The following is a 13726-nucleotide window of genomic DNA, read 5'->3' on the forward strand; positions in this document are numbered from 1 at the left end:
CAAATAAACCCGATGGGACCCCAGACTGGAAGGAGGTTACAATACCAACTGGGTCATACCAAATAGAACAAATCAGTAAAGAATTTCAGCGCAGGATAAAATCGATCACAGGAAAAGAATCAAAAATCGATATTACGGTTCATGAACCGACGTTATCGTCGACGATTGAAATAAGCACACCGGGGTATATGGTTGATATTTATAACAGTTCAATAAGAACCATACTAGGATGGCCTGAGAATCCACCTCATGAAATCCTCGCGGACTTGCACACGAATGAGCAATCGTATCATGAGATTAATCCCAATTATCGAATTGATTTGTCTATTATAAAAAGCGCGTTATTACCCAGCGGGTTTATATTTCAAGACAGGAATACCATGCAATGGTATTTTCCGTATAAGGAAACTCCTAAATTGTCCGCCGCGGCCACAGTTAGTTTAAATGATGCCAATCACAACTAGAACAGCTACGGTAAACAAAAGCACGAAAACACGTTGAGGTGTTAAATCATCTTATATCAGACATGGAATATATCAATGAACGAATCGTTAAAACAATATCCGATAGCAGCGATGATAATAAACAAAAATTCCTAACCAAGTATAATATCACAGAAGCCGATTTACCCGATTTCAGGTTTCCAGGATACAACGCACCAGAACTAAGAAAGTCTCTTAATGATTTTCTCAATCCATCAACTTATATCCTCAGACACGATAACGGAGATGATGGTAGGCATATTGCCCCGTACAACGTAAATATTGCATCGGTGATAGCAATCAATCTAGTGTGTGATGTTATCGAAGGGAGTTACCAGGTGGATACCAAGCAATCAAATCAGGCTCAACAGGGGTATATCCTTTATTCATTTTCACCAACAGCCCCTCCGGGATTCTTAATCGTTGAGAGTCCGATTAATCCGGTCTATATGCGATGCCATAATCGGTTTTTAACGAGAATTAATTTCAGACTTACCGATCAGTCAAATAACCTAATTGATCTACAAGAGGAGGAGTTAGTGATCACTCTGTTTGTAAGATCATAGCAGCAGAGGGGGCGATGACATCGACGCGGTCGTCGATGTATTTACCGGACGCTGACGACGCTGGGGATCGGCGCGCAGAAGGTGTTAATTAAACCAAATGACGATTGGACGACCCCCCGACGACGACGTCGTTTTTTTTTACCAGGCGCTGACGACACCGGATCGTTGAGTTGCAGAAAGTATTAATTAAGCCAAATGACGATTGGACAAAATGTCGGATTCGCCCCCTCTGCTGCTAGAGGTCATCGATACCGTGTGCGAATGCTGTTTGAAAGTTTTGAAAGGCACGATCCCGTTGTCCAAACACCAGAAACAATGCTTAGGCAAACATCGTCACGTTCTTCGGAAAATGGTTCAAAAGAAAATTCCCATTCGTCAAAAAAAGAAGATGTTGGTCCAACGTGGAGGCATTTTACCTCTCTTGTTAGGCCCCATACTGAAAGGAGTCTTGGGAACCATGTTGGGAGGACTGGTGGGAGCAAGATAAAAAGGCCCTCGGAAGTCCCAAGATCTCAGAATCCACCCCTGACAACCCCATGGAAGGACGAAAACTAGCTTTAGTGCCTTACAAACGATGGATGGAATAACATCGGTGGCAAGAACAACGCACCCCGCATTTACCTCCCAATCCCAATTTGAGCGAGATGTCCCAGTTACAACACGAATTGCAGTCCTTGATGGATCGCCAAGATTTGTCCGAAACAGAAAAATCGCAAAAGTACGGTCAACTCTTGCAACGACTGCAACTCTTTCACCAGAAAGCTTTAGACGAAACAGCTCTACCCACTCTGAAAGATTTTAAGACCTTGATGAAAAGTCCAGCACCATCATCATCATTACCACCACCACTGCCATCCCCAAGGGTCACCAGAGATGCTACCCCACAAAGACCTGAGGAAGAAGAGATGCGCGAAGTGTTTCAAACACCGTCAGCAGCTCCCATTTCGAGTAAGATTGCAGCATCCTTGTTGACCCCGTCCCCCACACCCCAACGAGAAGAAATGAAAGCTTGGGTTAAAAAGATGATGTCCACGCCTCCTTCGACAGAAGTGAAAAAGAAAGAAGGGAAACCAGAAGCGAAAAAAGAAAAGAAAACCAAAGCCATTCCATTGCCACCTCCACCACCACCACCACTACCTTCGACTTCTACTCCCGTAGCCCATCGGACACGTAAATCCGTTTCCAAACCACCCTTCCGTCCCACCCAAAGTAGCATCACCGAAGAGTGGGTGACTTATTAACACACCAACACAAAATAAAAAATGGAAAAAATCTTAGCCAGCATTTACTACGATCCCTCGCATCCTGCAGGTTACGCAGGAGTTCAAAAATTGTATCGTGCTGCCAAAACGCGACTGAAAAGTCTCCGTTTACCTAAAGTGCAACGATGGTTACAAGAACAAGCTACCTACACTTTACACAAACCCAATCGACGCAAGTTTGCCAGAAGTCGCACCCGAGTGGAAGGCATCGATCATCAATGGCAAGCCGATTTAGCCGATGTCTCTCATTTGGCCAGCAACAATCGTGGCTACAAATATTTGTTTTGTGTCATCGACGTCTTTTCCAAATTTGCCTGGATCGTGCCCTTGACTTCCAAATCGAGCAGCGAGTTAGTGCGAGCCCTGCAACGAGTGTTGAAACAAAGCGGTCGTCACCCTCTTCGATGGCAAACGGACAAAGGCACCGAATTTCTGAACCAAGCTTTCCAAAAAGAATTAAAGAAACGTGACATTCATTTTTTTACCACCGAGAATCCCGAAACCAAAGGCAGCATCGTGGAACGTTTTCAACGCACTTTGAAAGAACGCATGTGGAAATATTTTACGCATCACCACACTCTGACGTACATCGACATCTTACCGCACCTGGTGCAAGCGTACAACCAATCTTACCATCGAAGCATCGGACGTGCCCCGCAAGACGTGACTCCCGACAACGAAGTGTTGGTGTTTGAGCGCCTGTTTGGTACGTCCCCAACGAGGGCTGTCCCCAAGAAAAGTGGAGAGTTGGCCGTAGGAGATTGGGTGCGCATTGGCAAAACCAAACGCACTTTCGACAAAGGTTACTTACCTAACTGGACGACCGAATTGTTTCGCGTCACTGGACGAGTGCATGGCCGTCATCCTGCCGTCTATAAATTGGAAGACATGAACGGAGAAGTACTCAAAGGAACGTTTTATTTGCCCGAGTTACAACGTGTCACCAAAAAAGAAGACGACGTGTACGACATCGAAAGCATTCTCGAACGCAGAACCCGTAAAGTGGGCAAACGACGTGTCAAAGAAGTCAAAGTACGTTGGAAAGGATATCCACCCAGTTTCGATTCTTGGATCGACGCTTCGCAAGTCATCGACTATAAAAAGAAGAAGTGACCATCATGCCTTTCACACAGCAGACGCAGCTACGTCGACCACTCCTTCTTCACCTAGTTCTTCTGTGCAAGATTTACAAAAACAACCCTTGTGGGTGTGGTGTGGAGAACGTGTGCCTAAAACGCAAATCGTCTTTTTCTGCCAAATCTTCGTGGTGTATTGTGTCATCGGGGCAGCCATTGCCAATTTGAGTTTGCAACAAGGAGACAAACAATTGTGGACCATTTTATTGAGCAGTTGCATCGGTTACCTGCTTCCTAATCCCTCCCTGAAATTCTCTTCGAACGGGAACCTTGTGTCCAGTACCAGTGCCAGTCACCACTCCAACAACCACAATCAGAACCCCATTTTGGGCGGAGACACGCCTCTGACGTCCAGTAATATCCCCTCGGACAGCCACAGAACTCTAGAATTATGAGTCATCAAAACCAATTTTACTTAACCTTACCCAGTGACAGTTCCATGGAGGTGTTTCCCCACAACACGTTGTGCTGTTACACGGCCAAATTACCTCAAGCCATCCCCTTAGATCACGAAGCCCATTGGGAAGTGGCTTTAGTAGAAATGATTCACCCGACCCAAGTCCTCAATGTCCTTCCCAATCAAAATTTTTTTACGGTGCAAGTTCATGACGAGCAAGTGCAACAGTGGATGGATACCCATAGCAAATATGACAAGAAAACCCGTAACGAAGAAAATTCAAACTGGACCGACTATCACTTGTTCGTTCCCCCAGGTTATTATTTTAGTGGTCAACATTTGGTCAACACCATAACCACCAGGTTTAATGGTGTGTTTCTGAAAGCTTTGGAAAGTACCAAAAAAGTGTCACCCTGGAGTACCACAAAACAGCTCGTCGCTTCCTAATAAAATTTCCTGAGGGGCCTAAAATAATATCTTTTTTATTTTGTCCTGAATTGTTTGACATGTTGGGCGGTGACATGAACCTGAAGAAGATAGTAGAACAACAAAAAGGCGAATTACTAGTCATTTCTGACAACGATACTTTTGCCAAGTATTTTCGTACCCCGGTAGAACTGAACCAAGGACTGAATTTGATGTATTTGTGTATTCCGATGTGGTGGAGTACAACGTGGTGGGACACACCTCCGTACCGTTACTACGTGTCATTCCTTTCAAAGTGGATTCTGCCACGAACGCTGACGAGGAAGGTGGAAACACTTACCACGTCCACCGCGAATTTGTCCATCCTCACTATTTGCCCGTTAGCAAGTCGTATTTGGACACGGTCAACATTAGTATAAAAGGAGATCTGGGACAAAATATTCCATTCACCAAAGGAAAAGTCACGGTGAAACTCCATTTTCGAAAACGGTTCTCTCACGATTCGTAAGTAAGTCATGTATCCAGTGTACCAAGGGGTTGCTCGACAGCGAGGACACGGTTTAGGAGACATGTTAAAATCAGCCTTTCGTTCGGTGGCCCCGGTGTTGAAACCGATGGTGACACGCGGATTGCACGCCTTGAAAGATGCGGCACTGACGCAAGGCAAAGAATTTCTCCAAAATGTCATCATCGACAAACAAAACCCTAAAGAAGCCTTCATGAGGGCAGGCAAAAATGTCTTGCTGCAAACGGGTAAAGACATTTTAGGCCGACGAGACACACCTATAAATGCCCTGCACGCTACCGAGTCAGGCATTCAGCAAGGACAAGGCAGAAAGAGACGACGAAGAAAACACCCTTTCACCAGACTTCAAGCGAGAAAGGCCAAGAAAAGAAGAACCGTTCGAGACTTAGACGTTTTCGATTATTGAGACACAGCAACAAAAAAGGATGCACCGAGAGTCTTGCGCTTGTTCCAAGACGGAACTGGATCTGTTTGCCATGCCCCCCACCATGATGACGATGCAAGAATCCCAGTGGGTGGAATTTCATCCCGTCTCCTCATTGACCGATTCCGCTCCCATCGAGTTTGAAATCAAAGGACAGCCCGAAGATTACATCGATCTGAATAGCAGTTACTTGTACTTAAAAGTGCAAGTGAAGGAAGGAACACCCCCCGCTAACATAGACGCTGATGAAGAAGTAGCTTCCGTCAATAATTTCATGCATTCCTTGTTCAGCGAAGTGGACTTGTACTTGAATAACAAACTGGTCAGCAGCAGCATGGATACTTACCCTTATCGAGCGTACCTGGAAAATCTCTTGACGTACGGAAAAGAAGCCAAGGATACTCATCTGGATGCTTGCGTGGTATGGAAACCTGACCAAGCGACTAGGTTCAACAAAATTACACTTATTGCGGCGGATAATCCAAGTACAACGGGATTTGTAGAACGACAAATGAAAATTGCTGGAAGTCGTGTTTTAGAACTAATGGATCGCTTGCATCTAGACATGTGGTTGCAAGAAAAGTATTTGCTGAACGGGGTGGATATCCGCTTGAGACTGAATCGCAGCAGCGCCGCTTTCCATTTGATGGCTGCTGATGGTTCCACTTACAAAACCATCATCCAAGAAGCCAGACTCTACGTGCGACGTGTGGAAGTGTTGCCTAAAGTGGGAAACGACATCAGTTAGACGTTGAGCAGAACGACCGCCAAGTATCCGATCCGACGCGTAGAAGTGAAAACCTTCACCATTCCTGCTGGACAGCGATCCATGATCGAAGATCATCTGTTCCAAGGACAGTTACCCAAACGTTTGATTGTTGGTATCGTCAAGAATTCAGCTTTCACTGGAGTCTACCACGAAAATCCTTTTGAGTTTCAACATTACAATGTGTCCAAGATCGAAGTCAGTCGCGATGCCAAGACCTTGTGTACCCGAGCTTTCGAACCTAACTTTGGTGCCGCAAAGAATTATTTGAGATCGTACTTGTCCCTGTACGAAGCTACCGGATAGTTAGGAACCAACACCAGTCACGGCATTACGTACGACGATTATGCAGGAGGCTATGCTTTGTGGGCTTTCGATTTCACTCCAGACCAAGGCAGCGACGAGGGACATTTCCACCCTATAAAATCAGGTCAGATTCGTGTGGAAATTCAGTTTGCGAGTCCACTGGAAGCAGGGAACACAGTGAACGTCATTCTGTATGCAGAATTCGACAATACGATAGAAATCAACAGTTTGAGAGAAGTCATTCTAGATTACTAGAAGCCATGGAAGACTGTTATCCCTCTTTACCTAGTGGAGAAACTTTGGAGATAGAATGTGAGGAAACTGTGGAAAAAGAAGTGATCATGATGAAGTCAAGATGGCCAGAACAAGAAGCCCATTTAGTCTCCTGTTTTGCCAAACACTTGGTCGACAAAATGACGGAATTGATCAAGAAAAATTGTTATGGATGTCAAAACGATCATCCCAGTCAAATTCAACACGATAAATGCCTAATGTTGAGTCAAGAAGAAAAATTGGACGAGTATCTGGACGAAGCTTGGAGTCTCATCTCGAACAAAGACGTGTTGCACCAGTGGTATAAAGACTTGCGTGAACATTCTTGTCCACCATTAAACACTCAAGAGATCCATCGTATCGAAGCTCTCCTGAATCAGAGTGAGGAAACAGAACGAATAACCGTTTATTCGTCAGACATTTTCAAGCAAAAAGTCAGGATCGAATTGACGACTTATTATTACCTGTGAAGAAGAAGAAAAAAACACAAAACAATGGATACCTGGGAACTTTATTACCTTTTGAACCACAGTTCGTATACGGCTTCTTGGAATCCTGTCGTCTGTGCTAAAGATGAACTCCCTCATCGCAAACCTAAAGACCATCAAGCTTACGTGATCAACACGGACGACAGTCATCTCCCAGGAACCCACTGGGTAGCCGTCTACTTTCCTCAAGAAGGATGTGTGGAATATTTCGATTCGTACGGATTGCCCCCTTTGGAAGACGATATCATTGACTTTATGAGAAGAAATGCTCAGACCACCCGATTCAATAACGTGAAATTACAAGGCACAGATTCCTTGGTGTGTGGTCAATACTGTGTGTATTTTCTGCATCATCGCAGCCTGGGCTATTCCTTAGAACATTTAGTGACTCATTTTGATCCTCGTTCTTCTGCTAGAAACGATGTGAAAGTAGATCGATGGTTTTGTGACCATTATGCTTATCTTTTGTCTCAAGCTAGGAAGCGTAGTGTCCGTCAATGGCCTAATGATTTCCAACAGTGGAAATCACAATTTCATTCACAACGTTGTCAGCCCTGTTTAAAGTAGATGGTTAATTGAGAAAAAATGTTTGTGATTTGAAAAAAAATTGTTTGATGTTATCATGTTGGATTATTGTTAAAAAATGTTAGAGTTGTTGTTGTTTAGTGTTAAGTGATTTTTGAATAAAAAATGTGTTTTGAAAAAAATGCCTTTGTCTTTTGTTTAGCTATAAGAATGTTGGATTGATGCTCTTTCATTTCTTACTATCCCTCTCATGACACTCACTGAACGTTGCGACTCGAAAACCGTGTGGGTGATGTTTTCCTTCACGTCCGCGCTTTGACTTTACGAACCGGGGGTTGTTTCCAGTCTAACCATCCATTGTCGACTCATCCTCCTACGAAGATGTGCTCCAAACTAGCTAAACTCAACGAAGCCTACGTGAATTTGCATAGGGTCAGACACAGTCTGATACCGAAGCCAGAAGAAATAGAGAATGTGAGAATGTTAAAAATCACTGAAGACCTGATAGAAGAGCTCTTCAGAGAAGAAATGAACAGGGAAAAAGAAGAATGGACAGAGAAGTACAGACTTCAGAGACAGCAGCAACAGCAGCAACAACAACCTGAAACTGACAGAGGCTTTGTCGATTGTCGTATCGACACCAAAGAGTTCTTCTTCTCTTTCCGAAGAAGCAGACCTATCGCCAGAAAGTCTAACCTCAGAGGACATCGCATTCTTAGAAACTAAAAAAAGAATGCCATAGCAAACAAAAAACAGCCCTTTTCAGGGCTACCCAATACTCTAGAAAAGAAATAACCATCCATTTGCCAATGTGTGTGTGTGTAGGTAGGGTAGTGTGAATATAAACACTAACTCTTTTATAAAAAATGTGAGGGTATGTGTTTGTGTGTTTGTGTGTTTGTAAGTGCTCGCGTAAGTTGGTGTGGATAGTAGATTAAAATGATGTCTTTTTTTTGGTGTTTGAGGTGCATATTTGGGGTTAGATTGGATTGCTTTGCGTATGTGGATAGTCACTTGAAGTGATTTATAAAAAATTTTACAATAGTGATGGGTAGCATAAAAAAGTGAGTGAGTGTTTCTTTTAGGTCCGCGCGTTGTTGTTTTTTGGTCATGATCTAGGTAAGATCAATTTTATGTTTTTAGGGGGATGTTTTCCATCACGTCCGCGCTTTCAGTATAAATTAAAAACTAATCGTCAGTTGGGCCCATCGTCGACCTGTTAACAGCAAGACAATGAATACAAGGATTGTGAAGCTGCTAGAACTCCAGATGCACCTGGAATATGCCAGGCGCATAGTAAACGAACTATCAGCGGAGGCTATCGTAGAAGAAGCAAGAATAAAGACGGAAGAGGAGGAGAGAAGAGAAAGGGAAGAAGAGGAAAAGAAAAGAGAAGAGAGGATGTCGTTCAATATTCCCGAGACAGAGGATTGGGGTGCTGAAGCGACATATCCCGCCTCTGCACTCTCAAGACAAAAAGTAAAAAGAGACTGGAGTCAAAGATGCGTGTGCGGCGCCAGGCCAGGAAGGTGCAACCATTAGATAGGTGCATCTGGAGTAAAAAAAAAACAGCCCTTTTCAGGGCTACCCAATACTCTAGAAAAGAAATAACTATCGATTTGCCAATGTGTGTAGGTAGAGTAGTGTGAATATAAACACTAACTCTTTTTAAAAAAATGTGAGGGTATGTGTTGGTGTGTTAGTGTGTTTGTGTTTGTAAGAGCTCAGGTATGTTTGTGTGAATAGTAGATTATGGGTTTATTTATTGTTTCTTAGCGTATGTGGAGAGTATAGTTAGGGTTTTGTAAGCGCTAACGTAAGATTGTGTGGATAGTAGATTATGGATTTTGTTTATTGTTTCTTAGCGTATGTGGAGAGTATAGTTTGGGTTTTTATTATATGAAATGAGAAAGTATAGTTTGGGTTATATTATATGAAATGAAAAAGTAGGGGGATGTTTTCCTTCACGTCCGCGCGTTGTTGGGTCATGATCTAGGTAAGATCAATTTTATGATTTTAGGGGGATGTTTTCCTTCACGTCCGCGCTTTCACTATAAGAACCCACAGTGTTCGTCGTTCGCACCATTCTACGGAATAACGGAAAGAAAATGGTAGCTGTATCTGACCTGTTCAACAACTTGAGACACTGTTATTACTGGATAGTAGATGGAGTATATGTTGTAGAAAGAGTGGAAAAGGAATGGAAATATCCAGTTACAAGGGATTTTGTGACCAGACAAGTGAGGAGTCTGAAACTAGCTATGGATCTCCTTGACGGTATGTTACAAGAAGAAGTGAAGAAAATAAGAGGATTAATTAACCCTCCCTATGTAAGAGTAGGTAGCTTGAAGGAAGCTCTAGATAATACAACATTAGTAAGATGCTTCCTACAAGATATCTTAGTTTGGAGTGAGTGGTCTTTTGTGAAATGGGGTGTTGACCAACTTATAAAAGCCGAGGAACTTATGAAACGAGTGCTGACCCAAGAAGTAGAGAACATAAAGGAAAGGTGGACTAAAGAAAGAAAGGAAGAACAGAATAAGAAGAAGAAATTAGAATTCGACCAACTGAATAACAACTGGATGAAAATACAGGCCAAGTTCCGAGCCATGGGTCACCCGGACTGGATGCCGGAAACAGAAAAGAAAAAGAAGAAAGGAATGATGGACAAAATAAGAGGATGGTGGAAGAAGTTAAGAAGTTAAAAGAAGAAGAAGAACAAAAACCCAAAGGCCCTTTTCAGGGCCAGCCATATTTCTCGAAAAGAGATAGCCTTTCCATTGCCTACCTCTTTTTTAAAAAAAAAAAAAAAAAATCCCATATTCAATTCCCTTGTACGTAAAGTGACCCACGATTTATTCCCATGTTAAATTCCCCTTGTCGTTAAACAGACCCACACTATAGTTCCATGTTAAATTCCCTTTGTCGGTAAAGTGGCCCACAATTTATCGCCATGTTAATTCCCCTTGTCGCTATATTTGCCCACGATTTTTCTCCATGTTAATTTTCCATTGTCGCTATATTTGCCCACGATTTTTCTCCATGTTAATTTTCCATTGTCGCTATATTTGCCCAAGGGGTCTTGTAATGCTAATTCCCATTGTCGCTCTAGTGCCCCCCTTCACTACTACTATTTCAATCACTAATGTGTGGCAAGAAAGAGAAGTGTTGTATCGGCCTATTTCAGTCACTAGTGTAAGGCAACTGACGCTTTTAAAAATATTAAAATATATTGGGAACTGGATTGATTTGAGATAGTTGTTTTTCGATTATTTGTATCATTGCCTATACTACTTATCTATCGTTGCATGAATCGTTGTAAATAGCATATGCTATGTGCTACACGTCAACAATATCCACCTGCGACTGATCACCCTTTATGATTAACATAGATATCTCTGAAGGGAAATCTAAATCTTTCTCACCTTTGCTTGTGTAAAGTATGTTCTGCTCAGTGAATACTTGCTTTAATTTAATGTACTTCACTGAAATTTTCTCTCATTTATTTTGTTCACACGTTTGAGTGATATTTTGTATAAGCAAATTGATATTGTGCATGGTAGGGATAATATTATACATGCTTGTCATTGTTGGTCATTTAAAACCATATGAAACTTTAAGAGTATCATTTGTGTTTGATACATTTTTTTTAGGTGCCATCAACAAACCAGCAAGATTATCGTCTAAGGCAAGAGGGTTTTCTTGCCAGCAATTAACAACGTTTATTTCATCGTTGCAAACGTATGAATGATTCTAGATTTATGTCATGCATTTTTCCTTCCATATACTGATTACAAATTGCTGCCTCATAAGCTAAATCACAATGTCTTGTTTTAAATCTAACTTTATGTTTCATAAATTCTATATCATTTTAGGTGTCGAACAAATTACGATTAGCCTTGTGATATGTATCACATTCTCGGATTGTAATATGCAAATAACCGAATACAAAACACACCTGTTTCTCACCACAAATAGTTTTATTTCAGTCATCATCCTATACTGCTTGAGCCATTTTACTATCCGAGAAGACACTACTTATTTCAATGTAATCATAATTAAATATAATCAGCATCTCTGATCGTTTCTGAAACGATCAAGTATACCTCTATGTTTTCTAAATCAACAAATTAATGATTTTGTTCTTTTATTGGAAACTCTTTAGTACATCTAGCTTTAACTACGAAATTTGTAAACCAATAGGAATTACACACACACACACACACACACACACACACACAAATACACACACAGACACACAGACAAACACACACATATATATTATTTATTTATTTATATATATGTATATGTAATGTATATACCGACATTCCTGCTTTTATGTTAAACTCTGAAAACTGTTGAACTCAATACAGTTTTACTTTTTGACATTATTTTTGCTCTGAAAGGAAACGTCGCACTAGTGTTCGCAAATTGTCTTCATAATCTGACTGATCCAGTATTTATTTTACATTTATGAGGTATCTACCTCTGGTCAGCCAGCGATGTCTTGCTAGTCCATTAGTTTTAAAAAGTTTCAATTACATTTGTTTTCTTATATGACTAAGAAATGTCGATCAACAGAACGTGAATGGTTTCGTGATATTTTTAATTTCCTTTTAAATGAACCCAGACGTTTTAGTGTCTATCGGTTTTTAAGATTTCATTTTATTTTCTCTCTTATCTCGATTAAAATTGGTTCAGCACAGAAACAGCTTTTTGCATACTACTCCTCATTCCCGTAAAGTTAAAGGCTGTAGTTATCATACGAGACACAAAAATGCTCTCCAGGCAGTGAAAGGTAAAATAATATTAAACTTTAATAGCTTTATAAATGCTATTTGTTTTCAGTCTTGAGCCACTCAAACCCAACGCTTTCCAACCTCTTTCTGAATATATAAAATAAGTTTGTTATGAACACCGCACTTTGCACCTAAGGCATCTAATGTCTATTATCAATATGGTATTTAATTTTATTCCAGTCATTGGAGGACGATAGAACATTCGAAGAGACCAGTCCCGAGGAAATACAAGATGTAGAAGTAAGTTCTAGTTTTATTTGTGTGGAATTGGTCCAATAATAGAAATATAATAATGAGTTAACCTTCACTAAGATAAAGTCAAAAGCAGGAGACGTTTTTTTATCAACATACCTGTTACCTTTTACATCGCTAAGCAGACACGTTGACATGTAAACAAACGAGGTAATTTTCTCAATATTGGAGTATATTTTGCAAATGAAAGATGATTATGTTTTCAATAGCTTTGACAATATTGATACATAACGGGATTATATAATTTAAATCACTGAGATAAGGCGTATGTAAAAAAAATCTTTATAAATTTAGAGTTACTGTATAGACTGACTTCGTGCGAGCTCTTGTCAATTTTATTCCCATTTACCAAAGAAGCAAGTTATTGTCCTTTCAACCTAACCAAACCAGTCTGTAGATGATATTGGCTCTGAAAATAAGCAAACCTATCTGAAGATCCGGATATTTTACACAGAGTCAAATCTATTTTAGTCACTATTTATTTATTTATTTATTTATTTATTTATTTAAACAGTATGAGGATGGATACAGTAGCCGAAAACGATTTTTGACTAACAACCCACATAGCTATTGGGATAAAGGAATCATACCGTATGAATTTTCTAATATCAGTAAGTAACAATGTTTCAAAAGTAAACTTGAACATGTTTTTTTTTCTCAAAACTTTTATTTGTATCCCACCCCCAATGAAACAAAATAAAAGCCTTATAGCCACGTGTAAATATCGGCTAATTTTGATGGTACCTTAGTCGTTTTAAAGGTGAAATTACATCATAATTTTAAAATTTTATTTTCTTACCTTGTTGCTTAAAGAAAAAAGATTCTAACATTGTTCCAATTCTTCTTCCCATATTATAGCGCATTGACATAAAACATATGTACGAGGGGCAGTTGATAAGTTTGAATATTTGTATAACCTTTGTTTCTTTGAAACTGTTAATAAATATAATGCCGATCAATGGACAAAGTAACGTTCTATAAATGGACTGCTGCTGCAAATCCTGCGCACCGGACACCTGAAGATATATGTTTGTGAAGTAACATAGTCAAACGAAATTAAGGTAAAAATGTCGGAGAAGGAACACAATTCCGCTAGTG

General features: G+C 40.7%; 1 protein-coding gene across 1 annotated transcript in view; it reads left to right on the forward strand.

The window, feature by feature from the left end:
- LOC149800944 (uncharacterized) overlaps window positions 1-13726 on the forward strand; it is a 90490-nt gene that overhangs the window by 33609 nt on the left and 43155 nt on the right. The window contains exons 4-5 of the mRNA XM_089955015.1: window positions 12557-12616; window positions 13143-13239. Coding sequence (XP_089811141.1) covers window positions 12557-12616; window positions 13143-13239 — 157 coding nt within the window. The remainder of the gene's footprint in view (window positions 1-12556; window positions 12617-13142; window positions 13240-13726) is intronic.

This window comes from Sinohyriopsis cumingii, chromosome 4 (assembly GCF_028554795.1).
Source record: "Sinohyriopsis cumingii isolate HCF-2022 chromosome 4, ASM2855479v2, whole genome shotgun sequence".
In the NCBI taxonomy this organism is placed as follows: Eukaryota; Metazoa; Mollusca; class Bivalvia; order Unionida; family Unionidae; genus Sinohyriopsis; species Sinohyriopsis cumingii.